Genomic DNA, 27152 nt, shown 5'->3' with positions numbered 1-27152 from the left:
ATACTTATTCTGGAGCCACAAAGGGTAGGTGGGACAATAAGGACTTGTCCCTCAAAACGTAGAAGGTGAGGAAACTCACAGAGTTCAACTGTAAAAAGTTACCTTCAAGGAGGAAAAACGGGTCATAAGAAGAACTGAGTAAAAATATTAACTTACCTAAAAAAAATCTTAGATTCTAAACGGATGCATTGGTCAAAAGATAACTTTAATGAAAGACAAAATGTTCTAGGTATAAATGGCAGAGGGTATTTTATATAAGTAATTGTTCATTTGTTGAGCTGTTGATGTGTTTTGATGCTGGGGATTGAATGCAGGGCATTGTGCCACACACACACACATACACACACACACACATACATTCATACACACATACACACACACATACACAGACACAAATAGAGGCTTGCCAGCAGTGTGTCAGGACAAAGGTCAATGTGGGTGCTTGTGAACTGAGTAGGGGGCAAACTGCCGTGAGCAGGTCTGGAGGGGGCTAATTCCCTCCCAGGACAAAGATATACTAAAGAAGCCCTGGTATTGTAGCTCCACCAGTAACATTATTGTCAGTGGCTGAAGGTTGGGTCTACTCTAGGGATATTTACCAAATCTCTCTGGCCATATACCTCAATTTCCAGGTCCGGGGAAACAGCTTTCATTGACTTCCTTGCTGCCCTTGGCTTTTCTGGGCTTCTTCTTTGAAGTCTGCTCTTTGAGCTCTTCTTTAACAGTGTTTTCCTCACTGTCTTTTCAGGTGTGGAAGTAGCTCTTCCTGCAAGGGTTGTGAATTATTACTCTGTATTAGATGCTGACTGTTTTCCTATGCGAGTGTGGATGTATTTACCGTGTCCATATTCATTGCGTTCCTTCCAGGTTTGAGGCATGGTGCTTAGCTATGGAAATACACAGATGAGGAAGAAACATGGTTTCCTGAGGGATCCTACGGTCTGTTGGGGGAAAACAGGCAATTAAACATGGTGTAGTAACACCACAGTGGGATGAATGGCTAAAAGCTGCGATAAGCTGTATTGTAGGCTATGGTGAAGCATCTGACTGGTCACATGGTCATGGGACACTTAAAGTGATTCCTGGAGGGTAGACTCAGGGAGGACTTTTGAAGATTAATCTCATTTTGATAGCAGTTCTGATTTAACACAGTCAGACTTTTGTTTCCCATGTTGCAATGCTAAGTAAGTTTTGGGGAGTTGATATTTCTAATGAGCCTGATTATGCTGACTCTCCTGTTCCTTTTCATGAAAATACTTTGCTTGAATAAGTAGAGTCCTTACATTTGATGGCCACTCCTATTTCTAATTGTATGAAAACCTGCATGGCTTTCCTTCTGAAATAGACTCTCAGCTGATCATCAAAACTGGCCTGTTAGAGGGTTCTCTCACCCAGTGAACATAGTGTGACAGGAAGAACAGGGTTTCGCTAGCTCATGGATGAGTTAATGGAAGAGGGAATACAGTTAAGTCACTTAGATACAAACCCCAACTCAAGCGCTTACCTGCCCTGTGACCTTGTGCAACTCACATCAACTTCATCCCTTGCTTCCTTCTCTTGTAAAGGAGGGGTGATACAACGTCCTGCTTTAGGTAGGCTGTGAGGAAAGGGTTAAGAGGCAAGGATGTGTGACAGATAGATCCTGAGCAAAGGGTAATGCCATAGCAAATAATGTCCCCAAGGAATCTACTAAGGACAATTTTAGAATACATAAAAACACAAGGATGAATGTGCCCACTTCCTCTTTTTTGTCCTGGGACATAAATGATAGCACTTGATGTAGCCTCAAGCAAGAAGGCTTTTACTTCTAGGCTGTTCGATTCTGCCACTCTGTCTGTGCTAAGGAGCCGAACACGGTGGTGTTTAAAGTAAAGCGCACTGTATACCTTGAGAAGAGGCACCATTTAGAGCAGGGTGGGTGTTGTTTAGAACAGAAAGGGTATTCAGAGCAGGGTGGCTGATTGGGGACACCAGGCAAGCACACCAGGAGGTGCTTGCCCTCCTAGTTACTCCCTGCTGCCTTGGAGCCACACTAAAAGGTGATTATTATCTTTCCAGGTGTGATCACAGCTTATGGCTTATATCTGGATGATACACTGATTCACAATTCTTCAGAACTCAGCTGCCATGCCTGTGGATTTGATCCTGGGAGCTTACACACCTTCAGAGTCCAAGCATGCACGGCCAAGGGTTGTGCTCTGGGCCCATTGGTGAGTCTGTCAATTTATGTTCTGGGATCTGGAAAGTGCTGGGCTATGTTAGGTATCAAGGGAGAATGGAAAGTCTGACAATCACATGAGGAGTTTATTTTATTTATTAAAATTCATTTAAAAGTTGTTCTAGTACAATGTGCATCTCAGGGCTATATGTTCATCTGGCGAAGGAATACACACATGAATTCATGAATAAATAAGTTGCTTTAATAGACATACATGCAATTGTGCCTTCTTTGATGATAGATGAAAGGTGTATGTGCTTCTTCTTTGTGATGCCCTAATAACTACATATATGACTAAAAAGAGAAAATTGAAAACTGTAATTCCAGGGTGTACTTAGATTGCTGTCCAACGAGCAGATGAGTGAATTAAAGGATTGAACTTACTTCATCTCTTAGAATAAACTATTTTTATTTTATGAATCTGATACAGTTTTTTAATGGTATTTAAAATTTTATTAATATCTGCACTTGATGCTCATGTTTCAGAAGTCTGTAATGCATATCTCTGCTTTGTTGACAATTAAAAACAAGAAAAAAATTATCCTCTGCTTTCCAAAATCATTTTCCAAGTTCACTTAATAGTGTATGCCCACCACAGACCATTGTAGCATTATTTAGTATAAAAATAATACATTACACTTTTATGTATTTTTTGATTAAATAGATTTAACTTCTTTTTCAGGGAATACTCATTAGTTTATTAAAATAACTCATAGGTATTTTTGCCAATGATTGCTAATTCCCTATAATTTTAATGCACTCTATCTTCATTGAAGAGTATATTATATAAATATTACCATGAAAACTCCAGCTCTTCAATTTAATTTGTACTCCCTTACTTTTGATCACATCCCCCAACCCTGTCTGAGATTGGTTGCTTTCCAAGAAGCTAAAACAGCATATTACCAAGACCAAGCTTGAGTCGGTGTTGCTATCACGCACTTACTGTGCAGACCCCTCTGATGGATACTAACCCTTAACAGCGGGAATGACAGTAGGCTAGCAGGTCTCCATTTCTCCATTCAGAGAATAGGGGGGGTGGTATTGAAACAAAGAAATACTTCTTACAAAGCTTGAAAACTCTTGCACTTTTCCCCAGTGTACACTGTGAATTGTGGTTCTGGCTGCCCCACCTCATCCCCAAGATATTCTAGAAACCTTAAGCAAGGGGACACAGTCATCGATCTCTATTCTGTACAGATGGCAGACAATGTTCACCTTAGAAATCAAATACCACAGCCCCTGATAAGGGAAAGGAGAACTGGGTTGTAAACTCTACTCTGCCAGGTCCCCGTCCATTCCAGTCTCCACACTGCTGTGGAGCTCAGAACCATATCCTCCACTTGGCACTTCTCTCTCTCTCTCTCTCTCTCTCTCTCTCTCTCTCTCTCTCTCTCTCTCTGTCTGTCTGTCTCTCTCTGTCTCTCTCTCTCTCTCTGTCTCTCTCTCTTCCTCCCTCTCTCCCTCTTGTACTCAGCTCAACCCTTAATGATTTCTACATTTTAGAGAAAGAAATATGCAGTATGTTTTTTTAACATCTTTTGCAAATTTAGTAGCATTGTTACCATGCATGCAGAGAATTCCTGTCCTACTGTTTACCATGCTCGTAGACAAATATAAATCACAGCCTTAAGTGTCACGTGGGCAAATGGTCCTTAAGATGAAAATAAAATGCTACAAATTTGGTAAAATGGGGGTTTGGAAAATAAATCATTTGTGCATCAATTCCACATTCTTACTGTTTTGATAGAGTAAGGATTTGATAGCTCAATGGGTTTTGTCATCGCAGCCTGACCAAAGGGAGCTATTTGGGGTGATTAAGGCAGAATTGCTCTATTCCCATCTAATTCCCCTGCGGTTTGTTCTGTTATTGTCCATTTAAAGAACATTTTTGACTTCTGAAGGATGTCTGATATAAAATGAAAATATTTTAGAGGCTGAAGAGATGGCTCAGAGGTGAAAAGCACCTGCTGCTCTTGCAGGACCCAAGTTTGGTTCCGAACACCCTTATTAGGTGGCACACAACTGCCTTAGACGTCAGACCCAGCAAAACCAACGGCCTCTGTGGGATCCTGTACTCACATACACGTGCCCACACCAGAAACACACACCAACACATAATGTAATTAAAACTAGTAAAATAAATATTTAAAGAAAAATAAGCACAGGCATGGTTCTGTGAAGATGCTGGAAAAACACAGGGGAAGCTGCCCCATACCTGCTCTTTCTGGTCCCTTTTTCTATGAAACCTCAGATTTCCCAACAATGCTTCTCTGTAAAGGGTTAGCATGAAAAATTAAATGAAATATTACTTACCTAAGAGTTTCTTGAGCATGCTAAGAGCTTTGTTAAGAATGGAAATTTTGTTGAAATGTTTGTGTTTTCACATACATTTGTTCTCAAATTTATTTTAGTTTTTTCTCCATTTTTTGTTTATATTAGAAACAAGATTGTTTTACATGTCAATCCCAGGTCCCTCTCCCTCCTCTCCTCCCCTGCCCCCTACTAACACCCTACCTATCCCATACCAATTCTGTACCCCAGGGAAGGTGATGTCTTCCATGGGGGGGAGGTCTTCAGAGTCTGTCATATCCTTTGGGATAGGGCCTGGCCCACCCCCTTGTGTCTTGGCTCACGGAGAGCTCCCAAAGTCCATTCCTATCCTAGGGATAAATACTGATCCACTACAAGAGGTCCCATAGATTTCTGAGGCCTCCACACTGACATCCACATTCATGGGATCTGGATCAGTTCCATGCTGGTTTCCCAGTGATCAGTCTCTAGGCCAAGTCTAGGGTTCAGGTCAGCTGTTTCTGTGGGTTTCACCAGCCTGGTCCTGACCCCTTTACTCATCACTCCTCCTTCTCTGCAACTGGAATCCAGTTCAGTTCAGTGTTTAGCTGTAGCTGTCTGCTTCCACTTCTATCAGCTGCTGGATGAAGGCTCTAGAATGGCATATAAGTTAGTCCTCAATCTCATTATCAGGAGAGGGCATTTAAGGCAGCCTCTCCAGTGTCACTTAGATGGTTAGTTGGTGGCATCCTTATAGATCTCATATTTATTTTCTATTTCAAAGAAAAAATTTTAGGTCAAAGCTAAGCCAACTTCTAAACTCCCCAGAGCCTTTTCCATAATATTCATTTCAAGGCAAGATAGATTTGTTTAGTTAAAAAAACTCCTAGTCAGAGAAAAATGGTATAATTGTCAATTTTAGTGTAGAGTAAAAGTCAGAATGTTTATCTAAACACTGAAGAAAATTAACCAGGTATTTGAAGTAAATAATATAATTATCTGGAATTACCATTAATTATCCAATCTCATGATCATCTTTTTAACCCCTTTTTATATAATGATTGGAACTGTACACACAGACATATTTAAAGTAGCTGCATCATTATGAAACATTATATTGATGAATGAGTTTTTTCCAATCTGGTTTTTTATGGCTTGTTATGCATAGCTATTTGTGACTGAAGCAAGGTTTGAGCAGAAAGCATATCTCCAAAGAACCCCAGAGCCTCTCTCTGATAATGATAAAACATTTGCAACCTCACAGTTACAAAAAAAAACCACTCAGTCTTTCTCACATTTATTTTCATAACTGGAAAAATGTATTCACCCTAATAAAACAAGCCTTCACAATTGAAAATACTTGCCTGTCACGGGATCTCATGTTTGATCATCTTCTTGCAAGGAGTAGATGAGCCTGTTTGTACTTGGTAATTAAGGTCCAGGCTAGAGACATGGTTCAGTTGGCAAAACACTTTCTTTAAAAGCATGAGAACTTTTGTCTGAGACCCTAGAACCCACGTTTAAAAGTCCAGATGTGATGGTGTGCACTGACAACCCCAACTCTCAGAAGACAAAGACAACAGGATGACTAGGGAGCTCCAACAAGCAAGTGTAGCCTATTTAAAGTGGGAAATTACCAATATGGAGCCAAGTAGAAATACAAGGGTATTTAATAGGGAAAAGCCTTACTTACAGAGCGACCTAGCCAGCCGGCGTGGCAACAGGCAGTACTGCAAGCTGAAAAGGGAACTGAAAGTGAAACCCAGCCACCTGAACCTCTCACTCTAAGTCACCCTGACCACGCCCTCGAAGGTGTGGTCAGGCACACCTGTAGCCAGACCCTAAGTAGGCGTGGCTATAGCTTCCCCTACACCTATTGATGAGTTCTAGAGCAGTGAGAGATGTTGACTTAAAAACAAAATGGATAGCTCTTATGGAACAGTGCCTTTAGTTGCTCCCTGGCCCCCAAATGTACATGCACATCCTTGCACCTGCACACACATGCACACACCATGCATACACAAAGAATAAGGTAAAGAGTACCTACATAATCAATAAACTTTGAAAGGTCAAATATGGTCCACTGATACTTAGTCTATCAAGTTCTAGCCACAGATTAAAAGATAATTTAAAAAAAAAAAGATTGTGAGCCCCTTTCTACATTCTTACCAACAACTGCATCTTCCTTTGGACAGCTGGCCATGGTAGTCACTTGGTTATCAGGCCATTTCTGACTCTCGACCAGGTTAAGATTATTATTATTATTATTATTATTATTATTATTATTATTATTATTTCAGAGTCCTTCTTCCTCTTCTGCACAGGCAGGTTAACATCACATCAGCTTCTTGTGTGATTATTTCTTGGTGAGAAATGCCATGGTACATTTATTTCTTGGTGAGATACACCATGGTACATTTATTTCTTGGTGAGATACACCATGGTACATTTATTTCTTGATGCCATCATGAAGCTGTCCATGCCAAATGTAGCCACACTCCATGGAGAATCAGAGGCAGTTTATTCTGAGCTAAATGTGAATGAACATGACCCAGAAATGTAGATTCTGGTTGCTCTTGGTAACATGTTACATGTAGAAACATTCATGAATGTTTTGTAGTCACAGAACCAAAGAATGAATGAATGAATGAATGAATGAATGAATGAATGAATGAATGAAATCACTGCAGTCACCAAATACAGTGGTGGGAACATTAGATAGGCAGACTACAGAAAAGCCAGGGACTTTACTGTGGATCCTAGATGCTGCCCAAGGCTTTTGGATTGGCCAAGTCCTGTAGTCTGATCAGTGAATGCATTCTAGAGATGTCACTTGATGGTCAAAATGGTATGAAACAGATTCAGACATGGGTGTAAAATGACTATTTGGAGTACAGAAAGCAGATAGCCCAAGATGAGTGTAGCACTGGGTATTCAGTATCCCAACACTTCACAAACACAAGAGGTCCTAGGCTCTTTAATGTAGATGTAGCTTCTTCAGGGAACTTGATCTGGTGGTGCCATATTCTCATACAAAAGAGGAACACAGCTCAGACAACAGAGAGGCAAAGAAAGGCAGAGATGACAGAAACAGAGAGAGAGGAGAGACAGGGAGGAGACAATAAAGGAGGGGGAGTGTAGAGGCCATGGTGACTTCTTCTCAAATTCAAGAGTCCATCCCTCCTGTCAGGAAATTGGGAACTAAGGGACACAGAGCAATTATATCTCTCTTCCTTTTTCAATCACATAGAAATTATTCTTAAGCCATTCTGAAAATAGTCTGTGGTTATGCACAGCCATGCACGCAGGCTCTCCATGAGCCAATCACAATTCTCTGGACATCACAAGCCATAGTCTTGGCTGGGAACTGGAACTCTAAGCTTTCACAACAGGAGGAAGAAAATACAAGGTGTGCTTTGCTCCAAGTGACAAAACTCTGTCACCGTGGTTTGCCTGCAGCAAAAAGATTCTTTGAAGAGGTTTGCCCAAATCAAAGTATGCACTTATTTTATTTGCAGCCCCAATAAAGCTTTTTATACTCACAGGTAGAAAACTGGACTCTAGAAGTTCCTCCTGAAGGCATGGTCAATGTGCTTGTCAAAGCTCAGGGATCCCGAGAAGCTCATGTGACATGGGAGGCACCTCTTCACCCTAATGGGCACTTAACCTACTCAGTCCTCTTTACTGGAAGTTTCTATGCAAATCAAGGTAAATTGTGTGCAATTCTTACACCTTCAATAATGTCAGAAAACTGCTTATCTGTACCTGAACACTTGCTTTTAGCCTAATTTTCATTTCTTGGATTTTTTTTCCCCTAAACATACAACCTATATGGATGCGTTAGAAAAGCCATGCTTAGTGTGTGGTCCCCAGAGCTGTCGGGATGGCCAGAGCTGGGGTAGGATCCAGCAATGTGTGTCTCAGCACACTGTACAGATGGTTCTTTTTATGCGTAAACCTGATCAGGCTGGGTTCATGGAACAAAGATGGTTTATTTCGGGCATCTCAGCCACATACCCCATGTGTTCAGACAGTACAACACTGTTAAATAGAAGATTCCAGAAAGCAAGGGAAAGACATGGTTTCTTTTCTATCATAGTGATAGAGTTGCTCAGTTTAATTATTACTTCTGGTTAGTCTTTAACTTTCTAATGTATAAATTAAACATAGCCATAGGTATTGAACAAGTCAGCACACAGCTGGGGGTTGCCATGGTCTGTGGTCACAGTCACTCTGGGATGTTGAACTGCATTTATAGCAGAGGAGAGTCCCCATATGCCCTTTCCTTGCCTAAAACACATCACAAGCCGAAAATACTATTTGTGCAAAGACTTCAGCTTTGATTCTAATACTTTGTTCTAGATAGGTTATTTCTGCTTATCATTTTCATAATTCTCTACTAAATTGGTAATTCAGAGGGTGGAAGCTAGGGGTTGGGCTATTGGGGTTCCTCAAATATATATATCATCAAATGCTCAGTTTCAGTTAAGTTGGGTTCTGTTAGCACAACTCATGTTGTAAGCCCCCTAGCGGAGCACTGTACGACATGGCTTTCAGGAAACTTTTCTTTGTATTTCTAGTAATATTTGTTTCTTTTGTCACTTCTTTCCAGAAGAAGTCATACCAATTTTTAATATTTGTTTTCTAACCAATAGCAGCTGGGCAAAGCCATAACCGGAGTAGTTGCACTCTCCAGTGAAGAGAAAAACAGTACCCTCCAGGTTGTAATGTTTGTTTCTGTATCGTGCCTTCTTGTCAGACTTAATTGCATCCCCAATATGTATAAAAAGCACCGAGAGAGAGAAAAATGGGTGTTTTAAGACTCTGAGAAAGGTATTCCTAAATTTCCCATAGTGTGTCTGCAGGCAAATAAGCAAATGCTCAGTGAATGGTGGACTCCAAGGCAAAGGCTGTACTGATCCCCTCAAAGATTGGCCTGTCCCTTTTTTATGCAATCAGGGCTTTGATGTATTCAGCTGTGAAGCACTCGTAAGATTATGAGGTGAAGGAGTGATGATCGATTTGGAAAAAGAAGCAACATTTAGGCCGGACCCATGACAGCCCAGCTATTTCTACCCAGGCAGCTGGGTGAATAATGCAAGAGCCATGTTCCCCCTCGTGTTTAATCTTGCATTGTTTTTGCACAGAACATTTCTGCTTACCTTCTAAGTCCTGTCATCTTCGGTTGTCATCCCGTCCCTCAAACCATCAAAATGGTATTAAATGTTGCAAAGCTGGGCAGCGGAAGAACTTTCAAAAGTCAGAATCCATTTGCTAAGCAGCCTTTGTGGAAAATGTATTCTGTCCTCGGCAGAATTTTCTTTCACTTCTTTCCACTGAGAAGTTTACTGATTTCTCCCAGTGGAATCTGCTGGAATTTATCGGTTCATGGTTGGCAGTCTCAGATTAAGGTAAATGTCGATCCGTAATGACCCTCTACATGTTAGCATTTCAGTAAAGCTGGGCTTTTATGTCAAAGATATCGGAGAGGGAGCTATTACACATGACAGGGGTGATCAAGGGACTCCAGACCAAGGCAAGCATTATTAAATATTGACTAGTTCCGTGATTTATGTAGAGCTGGAGGAAAAAAGTGACTTTTTAACCATTATATATTCTTCAGCAACGAAAACCAGCCATTTATCTCCTGCCGGTAGTGAAGGACAGAGCGGCTGCATATTTTAGTGGCGGGAAAAACCCAGTCTTATAAACGAGATGAGCTCCTCCGTGGTAACATTTCAGTTTGTTAATTGCCAAAAGCAAAACAGACAAATTGGAAGCAATTACAAGATTTGACTTAGAGGGTCCTGTGGTGTGCACTTGACTCGGAGTCAGAGGGGGGGCAAGGCAGAAAGCAGAGAGAGCATCTTGGAATTAGCCCCAGCCACCTCTTTGAGTTGGTTCTTGTCCCTGGAAAACTCCTGTCCAATGTCAAGAACAAGGATTTTGACATCTCATCCTGTTGGCGATCAGCAGCTAGGTAGCATACAGTGAGGACAGGGAAGTCTGTGTGGCTCTTCAAGAAAGAAATTAAATGTGAATTCATCACCGTTATAAAAGAGATCAGCTGCTTCCCAGAGTTATACAAGGCTCCCGAATTGTCGGGTGGCTAATTGGTTTTTCCTGACATGATTAACAACTGTAATGGCTGCTGAAGAAGAGGTAGCAGTCAGGATTCCCAAGACAGGCAAGAACAGGTGCCTGTGCCTAGGCCATTGTTTCTCAAGCAGAAACCCACCCAGGAACCCTGTTCCATGTGGGAACTGGTTCTGAACCAAAAACTTTACAAAGTCAGTGCCACATTTTGGAACAACTTAGGCAGCCTGTATCTGAAGATTTTCTTTTCCTAAAAATTATCCTTTTGTCAGATGTTATTCTCCCATGAGTCAAAACTTAAAAGACAAAAATAAGAAGCAGTCAAAGCTTCCAATCTGTTCATGAGTCTCAGAGGAAACTGGTGTGCCTAGTCTCGCCTATCATCCACCTGTCTGTCTGTCTGTCTCTCTATCCATCTACCTACATGTATTCCTCTAATAAATTATTATATTCTCCTTCCCACACATACAACTTCTCACACGAATGATACCAAATTGCATGCTTAGGCACCAGTTCTTGTTTTTATGTTTTGTTTTGTTTTTCTAAACCAGTCGTTTCAGAGACACGGCAGTTAGAACCCCACAGCTTACATACTCAGTGTGTTCATGCACCTTCATTGAATAGCTGGGCCCCTGTTAACAGACATTTGTCCAAGTCTGTGGTCATTCAATAATACCACAATGGATTAGTATCCCATTTTATACCTTTACAGGTATATTAATTAGTGAGATGATTTCCTTTAAAATACGTTGCCTGGTGGGAGAAACAGTTTTCCCCAGAGAAGAGCAAAATAAAAACAAATAAAAAAAAACATGAGAAAAATGTATTGCCTGGGGAAGGAAATGTGTTGTAAGTGTGCAAGATACTTCCGATTTTAGTCCACAGAAGTGCAGGTTTGGAAAAATGTGGGCATGCCACAATCTGATAAGCATATTGTCACACTGTCCTTTGCTGGCCTGGTTTACTGAAAACAGTGCCTCGTAGCACCTGCATTGGGCAATCCTCTTATCAGGATGCAGTTTGGAGGAATTCTCATATGTAGAGCATTTGTAAATGAACAGGTTTTCTCTGTGAACTTGCTCTTTGCCAATCTTTGCTGCCTCTTTTTACTGAGCTGTACAATTTCCTTAGATATTAGGAAAATCTGCTCTAAACATTGCAATATTTCCCATTGATGTTTTCCCTAGCACTTAAAACCTTCCCTGCAAATGTCCATACTGTTTCACTCAGAAGTGTAGTATACAGTGTGTAGGCCGAACACTAAGCATCCAGTTGTTTCAAAAGTCACTAATTAAGTAAGTCACTTTATCCAACAGGGTTGCAAAGAGTCCTCTGTGTCCACCTTTGCTGTAAGCGCATGTAGGTAGAGCTGCACTTGTTTCTCTGTTTCCATTTTTTACTTCTGGCTCATCATTTGTTTTGTGGAATTTGGACCCAGAGGCTACCTGCAAACAGGTGAGGTAAGAGGTACACCAGCCAGTCTATTCTCAAGCATTCTGGACAAGAACCCAGGTGTTGGGATGACAAATAGAACAGGATTAATGAGGGAAAGATTCTGGGGGAAAGCTGGATCTCCCTTCTTTTAACTATGGGCTTGAGTGTGAAAGCACAGTGTGAGGACAGAGAGGCACAAAGAACCCTGAGTCACAGAATTAAGTAGGGTGCCCTTTCATCACCAGGAAATGGAAGGTTCCATTTCCTGCCACTTGCAGTAAGATTTGGCACTTAGTTCTTGGAATTCTGCTTGTTTTCCCTCATCCATTCAATTCAAGACACTTAGGATGTCAGTTCATTTTCCTAGGGTGAGCAGTGCCCTTCACTGGCTGGCAGTTCTTCCTCTATTCCATTGAGGTGAGCTGTGAACGTCCAGCAGTCACTAGAAAAACCCTCAGTGTTTGGGAATTTTTGCTGTTGTTGTTGTTATTTAACTCATATGTGTTCATTAAAAATTTTAATTTTAGGTAATAGGTTTATAATAGCTTCATACATATTTAATTTGTGCTATTCTTAAATAAAGAGAATCTGTGGATTCAATAAAAACTGCAGTAAATTATAGCAAGTAACAGAAACCTGCCTTATATGAAACTGGCTTCAAAATTACAAATGATATTTAATTCACCTGATCACACACATGAAAACAGTCTGTCCCAAGGATTTTGGTGAACGCTGTTGGTATTCCAGACTTTCCAAACATTTTCAACTGAAATTTTACTTAACTATCCAGTTATCAAGACAGGAAATAGAGAAAGAGAAAAAGAGAAAGGCTCTGGATTTCTTCGGGGCATATTCTCCCCAATGCCAGCCTCTGCCACCACCAGGCTTTCTGGGCGTCCTCAGAGCAGTCCTATTTTTAGTATATAGTTCTGTGTCTTCGCCACACACCCTGCTCTTTTCCCCAGCCATGACTGTGGAATCTTGTGCGAATTGTTTAGCTCTCCGTTATCCGTCCTCTGAATGGACTGGGAAGTGGTTTTCAGCAGCTGACACCCGGCAGGCTGTTTTGTGCCTGGGATGCACTGAGTGCTAAGCCCTCTGTGCCCCACGGTAACTCAGGGCTCCTCTTCCAGGCTCCCTCTCCCAGACCCCCACTTGGTACTGTAGCACAGAATAAAGACACGGATTTGAGAAAGAGGTTGTGGATCATGGGGAAAATAAAAAAAGCATGACTGGCAATGATCTTGCAACATCTCAAAGGGAAACGCTTTTAGGTCAAAGCAGGTTGATAATCTGGTCCTGCTGCAACTATGACATTGGAGATTTCTGAGGTTCTACATCCGAAGCAGAGACGGGTACGACGCATATGCTTTATTGGATGCTCCCTCTCCCCACCCCTCCAAGGGACACCTCTAGCAGGAAGGAGTCTGCAAACAATGGAGGGAAGAAGGTGTAGGAAACACCAGGGAAAGGGGATGGAAAAATGAATGTGAAATTAGCATTAACCTAGTGTTTCCGTACTCAGAAGAACTGACAGTCATCCTACAAAAAAAAAAAAAAAACAAGAAAATATTCATTTAAAGGACTGTTTTTTAAAAGGACAAGCTGGGATTTGAAAAGAATAGGGGCACTACCTCTAGGAATGGCTTATATTCTCTTTCCCCCTTCCTTTCCCCCTTTTTTATGAACTAGGGTCTTTAATTTTCTACAATAGATACTTCTTGTTTTGGCAGGAAATTAAATAGAAATCTGGTGAGGGAACATCATTCTAGTGGAGAATAATTTGGAATCATCACAATGCTTCAGACTTGAAGAGATGGAATGGGCAGCACAGCCCTAAGGTGGGGTGCCCAGAAGGGCACAAGGAGAGCCTGGTGTTTCTGCAGGAAAACACTTCCCATGTCTCCTACACTGTGAGACATTCTTTGTCTTTCGTGATTTGCCTGCAAGTCTTTTTTTCATGGTTGTCAATGAAAACCAAAGCAGAATGTGGCAAAACCAGGATTTAGATAGGAGTTGTCAGAGGATGAGCCCTTCTGTGCCAGAAGTAAGATGGTGGGGGAGGTTCTAAAGAGTGGGAGGGTCTGGCTATCGGAGATGCTTTGACACATAGTGAGTAGCATGGCTTTCACAGCATCCAGACCCTTTAGAAGGTGGTGGTTTCTTTCATATTGAAGGGACTTGCCTCCTGCAGAAAACAAAGGAGGGCCGCATAAAGGAGCTGTTCTCTCCTCTCCTGGGCTGCGTGTCAGCTACAGGAGACATGAGTGTGTGTGTGTGTGTGTGTGTGTGTGTGTGTGTGAGAGAGAGAGAGAGAGAGAGAGAGAGAGAGAGAGAGAGAGAGAGAGAGAGAGAGAGAGAGCCACACTCCTTCAAATCCTCCCACCGCAGTGCACTTACTTTGCCTAGAAGTTGCCAGTCACCGGGAAGAGCAGGTGCCTATTCAGATGCTACAGATCTCAACAAATAATGGGAAACTTAGAGAATGCAGTGTGTGGGTCAAGGTTACCTAGAGAAATCCAGGGACTTTTGCCTGTTATCTCCTCCCCATGCCCACTCCCCACCACCACCAATAAACCATGTTTTATCAAAATTACAAAGAGAAAGGAGATAGGGAGCATTTGTTTTCTTGGGAAGCTAAAAGAAAATAATGATCCCTGGGAATTCTTTTGAGTTGCAAGGAGACTGCAGGAAGGCTGGGGCTGTTAGGAAAGGGATTGCTTTGTTTTATTGTCCCTGGGGCCTGTTTTTCAGTGTGGAGGGAGCTGTGTATTTTCCGAGTCCAGCTGGAAATACAGGCCATGCAGTAACTCTGACATGCTGCCCCCTGGGAGGGACACTCCAGTGGGGGGAATTGTTCCCGAGACACAGGACAGCTTGTAACTTGGAATCCCGCTGGAGAACTTTGTAGCTGTGTGTCAGTTGGTGGGAAGATGAAAGAGGCGGCTTCTTTTCAAGCAATTTGACTTCATTTTCTCTGTAATGAGTTGGAGGGAAGGGCAGCCAGACCGAACTCAAGTGAGATGCTGTGGAGTGAATTTTCCAGGGTGGAGGGAAAGGGAAGCTGAGGTAAAGGAATGTACCAAATGTTGACCTGTCTCTTGGTAGGTCTGTTTCTGAGGGTCATTCATACTCACTCCAGGGTCCATACTTTGAGAATATAAGGTCAAAGAATATACGTTCCTATCCCAGGTTTTAAATAAAATTCCAGTTTATAGACATTAACACCCGGTAGAAGTATAAGGCAGCCATGATACTCTCTTACACAAATTCTCATCAAGGACTGGCAAGTGACAGGTGACAGGATGGATCCATTTGTAAGAGACTATTTTGACTGTATATTTCCTTACAGGTATAAAGTAAATGATTGTTGTGGTAGGGAATTTGTTGGTTTGTAGACAACATGATAACAACCTTGGACCTTTCTCCTTGACCATTTTAGATGTTTTTAAAACGTAGACACACAGTATTAAATTGGGAAACAATGTCGCATGTAAAGACACAAGAAGAAGAAAAGAAAAAGCTGTAGCTGTTAGAGCCTTGCATAAAATTTGGATGCATTTCTGGAAATAAGAAAAATGTAACTATGAACATGAAGGTTATTTAAAGGCACATTTGTCTGACTTGAAAATAATTGCAGTATTGTATGCAAAAATAGGACCCAAGTCATTTTAAAAATTTGGTTAGAGAAGGTGCATTTACAGCATATATTGACATTTCTGGTTATACATCATGTCACAGCCAATAAAGCTATAGAAATGTATTATTGGGGCAGATCCTTCTGCAAGAATAGAGTTAAGCATAAATTTATCAAACTTGTTTTAGAATTCATCTCCTCCCAACCCTGATGCAGCAGCTTATTGGATTTGTGTCTGATATCTAATTGGCCGTTTTCCTGACACAATGAGTGAGAGCACCTGCATTGTTGTGTGTGTGGAGACAACAACACAGTGATGGTGTGGAAATAGCCGCCATAGCCTGCACACAGACTCAGAGAACTCGACCCACAGATGCCCCAGACCCAGACCATGAGAGGGCCTGAGGCAAGTTCTCACCTGAAACTCTGCATAGCATCTTCATAGGGAACTGTGCCCATTCTAGTTCCTTCCAGAGACACCCAGTGAATCAACATGATTGGATTTGCTTAACGGAAAAATAAAATTCCTCTTTCTGTTAAAAGGGAGGAAAACTTAAAGTATTTAGCAGTACCTCAAACCTTGCTTGGGGATCTTTGCATGTGGCAGTCATCCAAGAAGCAGATGTGTTTGAACCTGTGCTGGCCCCACCATGCATCTGTCTGGTGTGGGTCCACGAATTTTCCTATGACAAGGTTTCAGCACCTGTTGAGAAAGTCACGTGAATGCCAGCTTGCAGATGATTGAGGAAATGGACTATCCCCATGAAGTCTAATAATCTGAATTTTGAGCAAGGCATTCACTAATAAACAACTATGAGTTGATTTTAGACTAAAGTTTGAGAACTAGTCACACGGTGAAAGAGCATCGTGATCCAGGTCTATCGCACATTCCTCCACAGAGATTCCCTTCTCTCATTCCCGGATTCCTCTTAGTGGAATTCAGGAATAAACACTTGAGGAATGTGAAGAGCTCCTCCTTCATTGACAGGCTCATGGGAACCAACAGTCTTGGCTCTTGTTCCCCTAGCCTCAGACACACATGGGAATACTCAGTCCTGATACTGAGAACAGCCCACTTAAAAGTGGCATTTTTCTTAGTGAGTTATCTTGCTGAATTATCAGTGACATAGGATCTAAGAGTCTTGTGGAATGATGAAGAAAACTCAACTTTAAGTAGTTTTCAAATGTGTGCATTTTTAATATGTAAACATTTGCTAAGAGAAATCACATGTTTTTCCAGTCATGTAATTTTGGAGAGATACTGAATGAGCTTTTATACCGAAAAAGAGAAATTTGAAAACACAGAATCAAATTCAAATGTTTATTCATCTGTTCATAGAACAAACTGACATCTAGCTTGTCCCATGAAGCAGGAGAGATAATGATAGGGCTGGAGGTACAGTTCCTGCAGAGAGGAGCACCAAATGTCACAGGAAAGATGAAAATTAGCCAAACATCCATACAAAAGTATGAAATTGCAGACTCCAGGGAAGTTAAGTCAAAATCAGTTGCGACTAAGGTATTGCATAAGGAACTTAATACATCTTGAGGATTAGGAAAGGTCTTCAAGCCAATGGCATTTAAAGTGACTGAAACAGATGAAAAAGGGCCAACCACGAAGAGGATTCCAGAGGGAATGCATTTGCTTTGTAAGATGGACAAAAGCATGGGGTTATGGTTAAAACAAAACAAAACAAACAATGGTAGAGAGATGATGGATAGACAGATGACTGATAGATGATAGATTAAATGGATGATAGATATATACAGACAGATGATAGGTAGATGATAGATTAAATGGATAATAGATAGATAGATGAATCTAGAGATAGACAGATGATAGATAGATAGATAGATAGATAGATAGATAGATAGATAGATAGATAGATAGATAGATGTCAGTGTGCCTGAGGCACAGTAGATGACAAGTAAGCTGTAGAAATGGGTCTCTGAGTAAGAGCACTTCTTGTGAAAGCAAGTGGTCTTGAGTTCAAATCCACAGCCCACCTGTGAAGGGCAGGCATGGTCATGAGATACTGCCACCCAGTATTGGGGGCTTAGTGTGGAGACAGGAGAATGTCTTCCCTGGATCTGACTGACTGAAACAGTAGGCATCAGGTTCATTGTGAGACCCAGGAGAAAGGCTGTAAAATAATGTGCCTGGTGCCCTTCTATTTCTTTATATACACATACCCATGTGCCTGTCCTCCCAACATACGTGCACGCTCATGCTCATGCACACATACGTATACATGCCTGCTTATACACATGTGCACACACATACTCACAGGCATGCATAGAGAAGGAAATAAAATGAAGCTGGAGAGTGAGACAGAAGTTGTTTCCTCAAAGCCATGTAAGAATTTTTAAAGACTTTGGCTACAAGTTTCAATAACTGAAGAATTCTCAAAATCTTCAGTTGAAATGCAGATTTTCATAAGTTATACTTATTATCAGTAGACTTACTAGTTTGGGTAGGTAGTTAGCCCCTTTTCTCCAATTATATATGTATTATTATTTTCATTTTTCTCTCTGTGTATATACATGCATGGATATACATATGGGTATATATATTCATATACACATACATGAATTTGAAATTTACTATGAACATTTCTGGGATTTGACTTTATACCTAACATTAGTCCATGGATATGTCTCATCCCCTCATCCAACACATGTACACACACATTCAAACATGTGCGCACATGCTCTATGCCCTAGCATGAACACACCAAAATATATTAACTCCTGTTGATGGATTTTGGATCCTTGAGTATTTCTTCACATTTCTTTATGACTTCCAGTGTAGTGGCATCTTGCAGTGAACCTGTAATGGAGGCCACACCCCTTTGGTCATGACTTTAGGTGGTTGGAAGAGGAAAGAGGGAGGCCTGAGGTGTGATCTTAGTTGTTTGGGCTCTTTCTCTTGTGTCAGCCAATCCAATCCGAAGAACAGAGATGCGCTCCCATGGTTCTTTATTATTATCTGTGTAAGTGTTCCCCAATAAACACCCATTTATCCTTTATCTTGGGTCTAGTGAAATCTTTACACCCTCGCCTTCATTCCAGCTTCTAAAAAGTTGCTAAATCCCAGTTTCAGGATTCTTCTAAAGATCATTTATTGATTTTCATTGGCAAAATGCTTTCAAGAAAGCCTCATCAGTCCAGGTGCCTTCCAGGAACACACAGATATGCCCGTCTGCCTGTACCCGGGCTGATATGATAGGTAAAATAGTAGGTTGCTTTAGTTTTTGTTTGTTTGGGGGTTTTTGTTTGTTTGTTTGGGTTTTTGTTGTTGTTTTTTTTTTTTTTTTGAGGTCTTAAAATTTGACCAGATATCCAAGGCAGCTTAAGTATTACGGATGATGCTTAAAAGTCATTGCAACTTTACAAATTTTACCTTACATATTTCTATATGCTTCTGAGATCTGAAAATGGCACTATGATTTTGGGTGGTGTGATGTTTGTTTCTTATTGTGTGAAACATATTCTCTATCTACAGCATTTGTGTTGCTGGACTTGGCAAGCTTGGTACCTAAAAGATTTAACTTCACAGCTCTGCTGCCTGTGGCTTCTGAGGTGCTTGTTTTTACTGTATCTGTCTGATAGAGCGCCTGTGTGCTCAATTAATCTTGCTGATTCTAACAGCTAAAATCTTCCTGGATACCATTATATCTTTAAGTAAAGTTTTATCTCACCCTCCAGCTTATTGTTCGTTATTATTGAAGATCTCTGCTCTCATATACGTGTTCTCCTGACTGCATGTCAGATTAACTTGAACAAAATGCCACAGACATTTTAATGGACTCTTCTCCCTAATAAATTTATTGTTGAGGACTTAAAATCTTTGTATGTTTCTCACCTGGTGAAAATGTATCACCATTCCATTCATTTAAGCAGTTTATATCATCCAGTAAAGTTTTGTTATTTTCTACATAAAGATGTCATATTATTTGTTGCTGGAGTTTTGTCTGCGTATTTTACTTTTTCTAATTGTGTTCATTTGTTGTTGTTGTTGTTGTTATTATTATTATTATTATTATTATTATTATTATTATTGTGTTAACAGAACCTTCGGCGTCTCTGTGGTGTTTTAAAAGCATGCCATTCTTATCGACAGCCTCTTCACATGTTTATAAATCTCCAGGTTAACAATTTTTCCAGCTCTCTGAAGACAAAAAAATATGCTTTAAAAAAATCCTCTCAGGATGACTCCATTATGTGACACCAGCTGGATATCACTCTGACAGAGAGTGAGTACTCATTTGAATAAAAGACCTCTAATTCAAGTTTTGCACTGCAAATATAACCCATACAATTTGCATATGCCCCAACAGAAAAATCTGCTCAATTATTTGTTTACTGAAATTAATTTGAGATTATTAAAATAAACATAAAGCCACTATGGGAATATTAAAATCCATATCTATTTGTGTAGAGTAAGGCCACTAGAAATTCTCTTCCTTAATTGTTTTAAAAGAAAAAAAGCCACATGGATGCATAAAAATATTTGTAAAGTTATACCCCTCGTATATTATATCATAAAAATCAAGTTGGGACTATGTAGGGTAGGGTGGGCATGGGGGAGAACTGGATAGAAAATGTTCCTGAATATCCATGGATTCCATATGGTCTTTGTGTGTGTGTGTGTGTGTGTGTGTGTGTGTGTGTGTGTGTGTGTGTGTGTGTGTATACATGTACTCATGTAAGAATGCACACACACATGTACACATATACACTGATATGCATGAATTTATGCATGTTCATGTGTTTGTTTATGTACAGGCACACTCGTGTGTGCATGTGTTTCTGGGAACTAAAAGAGAACCTCAGGTATCATTTCTCCAGGGATATGCACTTACTTTTTGTGGAACAGGGTGTGTCACTGGCTGCCTGGCCAGCCCAGGAGTCACCAGCTCTGGGATTGCAGATGTGAGCCACCCTTGTTGGCTTTTTTATTTTTCACGTTTGCTTATTGTGTATATGTAATTGTGTAGGGGTGTGGGTGCCATGGTTCACATGTGGGGATAGACAGCACACATCCTTACCCTCTGACCCATCTTGCTGGCTCCATGCCTGGTGTTTTCTCAGGGGTTTGGGGATCAAATGCAGGTCTTTCTGCTCTGCAAGAACTAAACCCTTGATATGTTACTGAAGTTTGCATTCCCTGGTGGTCAGAACAGAGACTGCTGGAAGGGGAGGGGAGGGAGGGAAGGGGAGGGAAGGGGAGGGGAGGGGAAGGGAGGGGAGCAGAGCGGAAAAGCCAATCAGTAACATTTTTATAGCAACTCTACTGGAAGATTTTAGCTTTGGGACCTTAAAATCCAAGAACTTAGGAGCAAAAGGCCAGAATGCATTGTGTCAGGGTGTTTTGGAATCTTAAGTCTGTTTCCTTCTGAGGCCAGGCACTTAAAATTACTTGTCACTATCATCTTGTTGTAATGTAAATTGCCGAACAGTGTCTCTTTTTTTTTTTTTTTTTTTTTTTTTTTTTTTTTGGTTTTTTTCGAGACAGGGTTTCTCTGTGTAGCTTTGGAGCCTAACTCACTCTAGAGACCAGGCTGGCCTCGAACTCACTGAGATCCGCCTGCCTCTGCCTCACGTGTGCTGGGATTAAAGGCATGTGCCTCCAGCGCCCGGCTGTATCTCTTAATTCTAGGGAAAATGCTTCACTTCTATTTTGAGTGAATATGTGTAGTCACATCTCAGAGTACATACGTAGATTGTGTCACAGGGGAAAATTAAGAGATAAAAGTCAGTTACAAAGTACTGGCGCTGTTTTATCCACTAGATATTAAGGAACATGAAGGGATGTGTTTTTTCCCTGATTAAATGCATAGCTGGCCAGTGCTTTCAATGGGTAGAATTAAACAATTGTTCTGGATTTCTCTACAAACCACATCCTTTTTCATTCAAGATAAAATGATAACAATGGTATTCTATAAGTCAAATAGTTGTTCCAAACCATGCTAAAAGCTACCTCTCCTAAAAATCCTGTTTTTCCCTTGGTGGCCCTCAATTTAGCTGTTGTCTACCAAGTTTTAAGAAAACTAATGAACACTTACATTAAAAGCAAAGGAAATGAGATGTGGTTGGTTCCACATGCTGCTAACTCTTGCCTTTGTGTCTCAATCGCCTTATAAATCGAGGAAATAAGTACAACAAACATTTCCTGACCGGCTCCCTAACACTTTGGGCCTCCCTAACACTGAGGTCCATCACTGAGATGACATGTTGAAGTTGGCTTAAGAAAGCAAAAAGTATGTCATATGTCAACCCCTGCCTTCCATCAAGTTTAGAGTGGCATGTCTCTCCTGGTATGGTGGCTGGGTGTAGTGGCACGTGGCACTTTAATGTGACTGCTTTTGGCTGGCTCAGCATTCTTGGAAAAAATAAATAGATTTTTCAGTTTGTGATTGAAAGGGTTAAATAGTACCAATTCATTACCGCTCACAAAAGGATTTATTTTGTTCTCATAAATCAGTTTTATTCCACATTTTTATTTTTCCCCTGGGTGAGCAACTCCAATTGAAATCAATACAGGTGTGAGTGACACAATCAATCTGGATATTTGATTATGGATTAGAGAGTCCCCTGGTCTGCTTTTCAGTCATTTTATTTCTGATCGTCTCCCTGAAGAATTGCATATTCATATTGGCATCTGTGAGTTATGGATGTGTTTAAAAGTCAGGTAATTGTCATCATCACAATAATAGTCATTTGTACACCAGCAATGTAAACCCCCCCCCCAGAACAAAGATTAAAAGATACAAACTTTAAATATCTCACTATCTCATTAAACTGTCTAAATTTCTCAATTTTTTTTCAAATGAGGTCAAGTTTAAAAATAACATTTATTCTAACAACATCCTGGCCATCGTGGAAATAAGCAGCATTCTTAGGGCACTGTGAAGCAAGTGGAAAACTGCGTCTGATGGCTGAGGTGTTGTCTATTTTTACACATTTATTTTAGAACTGTACCACACCAACTTCTCTGGGTTAACAATGAAACAACAGTTAAGGAAAGTGAAATGTCTCTGAATGGATCCAAGCTGGTTCTTTTCATTTCTATAATTATCCAGGCTGGAAAGATACCATCTGTGGGGATTAAAAAGAGGAAAAACTGTCCAACTTTAAATTGCAGAACAAAATTGATTAAGTTGTTGCTCGAGAGGCCAACGTTTATATAGCAGACTCTTTGCTTTACAAACAGATTTATATCTTACGACCTTTACATATTGAAGGCTTATTTGGGAACTTCTGCTACCATATTATACTTACCATTGTGGTCATTTGTTCAGTTCCTAAGCCAATTTCTTGCACAAGTTAATTAATGAATTTAGTAGCTCAATCTGAGAAATGCATATAATAAGGCAGGATTTTGTGTCTGTATCTTCTTCCCTTCTTAAGTCTGAAGGCATAATCAAATCTGCATTTCCCACTTGCACCAATGTTCTAGTCTGGCATGGCCTTTCTTCTTATCTGAAGATGTCTGTGCTTTCCCTAGACAGCTGGGCTCCCCCATGACTTTGTTTTACAGAAGTTATGAATGCTATTAAAATGTATTTAATGTAAAAATAGAAAAACATCCCACTGCTTAATAATGCATGCTAACAAACAGTGAACTTGCTCTCAGACCTTTTAAGTCATGGATAGCATTTTCAGTAGCAAAACAACAGGAAACATTGAGTCTATGAACTGGAAGCATTGTAGCGGTGAATCCGTGTCTTGGGGAGTTGTGGGGAAGTTAGGGTTGAATGCACACAGGTTTCACAGGCAGCATTGCTCAGACAGGCTGCACAGGAGACAAGGGATACTAGGGCAGCCTCTCTGGTAGCAGGAAACCATCACACAGTGTCCCTGGGGGAAAAAATCACAGATCTGCTTCTGATCCTCAACAATTCTAGACCTATCTAGAACTGTCTTCAGCCATTTGGTTTTTCCATCAAGCTTTGCAATCTGTGAGTGGAAACATCTGGTTAGCAAGCAGATGACCACAGTCCCATCACCTTCCTCTGTGAGCTGGTCAGTCACAACAAACCATCAGAGAAACTAAAATCCTTCTGGAACAAAGTGGTATTCCTGACCACTTTCTTCCTGCTGGATGAGAATCCTGTTATAATGCCCCGCTCTCTCTCTTGATGGATTATGGTTACAACAAATCTTTTCATCATTCTGTTCTTTTGGCTTTTAGTATCTAACTAATTCCAACTATCTTTTTTACTCTAAACAACAAGAATCTCTGTTTGCTTGCTTGCTTTTGTTTTTGCTTTGTTGGTTTTATCTCCAGTGTTCCTCTATCTCTGAGATATTTTCTTTCATCTTTAAAGTGATTGTGGTGGAATAATCTTTTTGTATACCATGAAGAAGTGTCTCTCTGATTGGTTCAGTAAAAAGCTGGATGACCAATAGCTAGGCAGGATTTCCAGGCACAGAGGACACTGGGAATGAGAAGGTGGAGTTACCAGCAAGATGCAGAGGAAACAGGATGGGGAGCACAGACTAAAGGTAACAGAGCCACATAAAAGAATATAGATTAAAAGATATGGGTTAATTTAAGTTATAAGAACTAGTTAGGAAGAAGCCTGAGCTATTGGTGGAGCTTTCATAATTAATAATAAGTCTCCTTGTCATGATTGGTGAACCTACAGACCCAACGAAAACGTCTAACTATAGGTGCTTATCTCTCCACTCACACCCCAGGCTCTGTGATTTCTTTTTGGGCAGCTCTGATGTTCTGAACTTGACCTCCTTTGGCTTACAGTTGGTCTTCTATCAGCCCAAGACTTGAGTATTCTCTAAGCCCTGCATGTGTTTTAATGTATGTATCTGTTGCTTGGGACAATGGAGTGAGGTAGAGATTAGAGCCTGACAGAACCTGAGGAATTCAGTTCATTCTGACTAAGTGTTCTCTGAGGATGCATTCACCATTGCCTCCCATGCATCTCTCTCTCCTGGACTCTTGAGTGCTCAGCCAGTACGAAGCTCCACAGGATCCACAACTCTGATACCCCAGGACAGGCAGCTCTGACTCCACGGGACTGACTGGTCTCCCACCACTGAAGACTCACTGGCTGGATGGAGAGGTTGAGCATGTTCCAGCATTTTCTTTTGTTTCTATGCCTGCTCTGGAGAGGTGAACACTTGTGTTGTTCATCACAGAGACTTGTCTTAACTGCCTTCTACATCCAAGTGTCAGAATGACTGCCTTCCTCTTCTCCCCTCTGCCTCCCTCCTCCTCCATCTCTCTTTTTTGAGATAGGGTATCACTCTATAGCCCAGCTGCCTTTGAACTCACTTTATAGCCCAAGCTGGCCACAAACTCACAGTGGTCCTCCTACCCAAGCCTGGTAAACACTGAAATTATAGGCATGTGTGGCCATGCCTGGGTACTCCATCCTTAGGCATGTGTGGCCATGCCTGGGTACTCCATTCTTCCTCATTTTCATGAACACCCCATCAGACCTTTAGCTGCTTTATTAGTGTTATTTTTGTTCTCCAGTTTTCTTCCAGTCTGTTTAAACATTTGGGAAGGGTGGGCAACTTTGGTGATACTGAATTTATCATCCTTCTCCCCAAGCAAACACTTTTTAGAGTTCACAACTGGCTTCCAAATCTCTCCAGCAAGGTAATTTGCAGTCACATATTTAGAAACTTTGCACACAGACTGGAAGGTACATCTGTGATCCCCAGGTCCTGGTCTCATGCCCTTGTAAAAAGACTTCCTCTTACTGTGGTCAGACTCTGTGACTTGCTTCTAACCAGTGGAGTGGGACAAAAGAGCTGGGCTGTGACTTCTGTGGGCTTGCTGAAAAAGATTGGCAGCCATCTTGGTGAGAAATGATTTCCCTAGCATTGCAAGAGGCCATCCTAGGGAGACCCTGCCATCCTCGGGAGATCCAGCCATACTGGAGAGATCCAGCCATACTGGAGAAACCCTTACAGGAAGACCTAGAAGAAAAACCTCACCAACAAGCAGCCAGTGACTAATAGCAATCTCCAACCAATGATACCAAGAAACCAAGACCCTCAGACCAGGCAGCCTGCAAGGTCCACATACTGTCAACCTGTGCTGAAAGAGGGTGTTTCCTCTTTAGAACCTGGAAATGGGGCTTCTGGCCCAGCACCATCTTGACTATCCCTTTTTTGAAACCCTCAGCTGAAGAGCTGGCAAGACATGGCAAGACTAAGACCATGAGGACCTGAGCAGGGGGAGCTCTGAGCTGCTGCTGGTGGTAACCCTGGTGTCTATGGGTGACAGCCAGTGCTCTGAGATCAAGAATGGCAGTTGGATTTGTAGGGAGACACCCTAGCCCCACCCAATAGTCCTGGGACAGGTAGCAGGTGGACCCGGGACTCGCCCATAAGGGCGTGGTGAAGGAAAGCCGGGGTGACGTAGGGGAGCTTCTTAAGGGGCTGCACGTGGGGACCCTGGCCCCTTTTGTTCTGGCCGCGCTGGCTGGGTTCTATAACCTAGCTCTGGCCTGTGTTTTACTTTGGTGTCTTCTGGAATAAAGAGACCATAATCTTACATGGATTTTCCAACTCATCACGGTGGCACAGAATGTTCAGCACCTGTATGTTCAGCATGTATGAAGAGACTGCACAGGAACTCCACCAGCAAGCAGTCTGGTGTTAAAATGGTTGTGTGCATGCCCACCAGAGTGTAAGCTGGAGACCATTTCCTGTGACTGGAACTCATTAGCCCAAATCACTCTTTTGCTTGCTCACTTCGACTTTGTTGTCCAAAAGTGGAGAGAAATCTATGGAAGTAGGATGTTAAGTCTGACTTTTCAGATTGTAACATAGTTGACAAAAGCAGACCCCATTGTCTCTCCACTTTACTAATAGGCTTTGTTCTGAAGGCCGTTTTAGGGTCATAGCACCCCTGAGCATGTCCAGAGCATCAGGACCAGAGCATTGGCATACCTTCTTGATCTCCACTCACTTGTGTTGTTAGTAACACGATAGCCACATGGGAAAACAGCAGAGAGCACGCTGGATGAAGACAGACAGTGCCTCTGAGGACTCTCAATGACTTAAGACACGAGAAAGGGCCAGTGTGGTAGTCGGACTCACATGCTGAAAAAGCAGCCAACAGGACAGGACGGGAGGAATATGAACATGACAGAGCCATCACGGCGCTCACACCAGAGAAGCCTGGACCATGTATTTCTGAGGCACCCCCATTGCATTGATGAGATGTGTGTGTATTTATTCCCTGTCGTAGACATGTCACACTGTGGAGTGAGTAATTTAAAGAGCAATCAAAGAGGTAGACCTTTTACCTGATGGCAACTAATTAAAATCACATACAATAATCACAGTAGTGGTAAGAAGTATGATGTATTCACAGGGCACTGTCCTCGGAGGACTAAGTGGTTCCCAGGCAAGTTCTTTCTTCCTCTTTTGAAATGTTCCATTAAGAGACAGACAGACAGACAGACAGACAGACAGACAGACACACACACA

General features: G+C 41.4%; 1 protein-coding gene across 1 annotated transcript in view; it reads left to right on the top strand.

Moving 5' to 3' along the window:
* The window catches only part of Ush2a (usherin), a 641642-nt gene that overhangs the window by 342802 nt on the left and 271688 nt on the right, over positions 1 to 27152 (top strand). Inside the window, exons 35-36 of the mRNA XM_035445085.1 lie at positions 2059 to 2210; positions 8056 to 8218. Coding sequence (XP_035300976.1) covers positions 2059 to 2210; positions 8056 to 8218 — 315 coding nt within the window. The remainder of the gene's footprint in view (positions 1 to 2058; positions 2211 to 8055; positions 8219 to 27152) is intronic.

The sequence above is a fragment of the Cricetulus griseus genome, chromosome 5 (genome assembly GCF_003668045.3).
Source record: "Cricetulus griseus strain 17A/GY chromosome 5, alternate assembly CriGri-PICRH-1.0, whole genome shotgun sequence".
In the NCBI taxonomy this organism is placed as follows: domain Eukaryota; kingdom Metazoa; phylum Chordata; class Mammalia; order Rodentia; family Cricetidae; genus Cricetulus; species Cricetulus griseus.
This window is presented reverse-complemented; position numbering and strand designations above follow the sequence as displayed.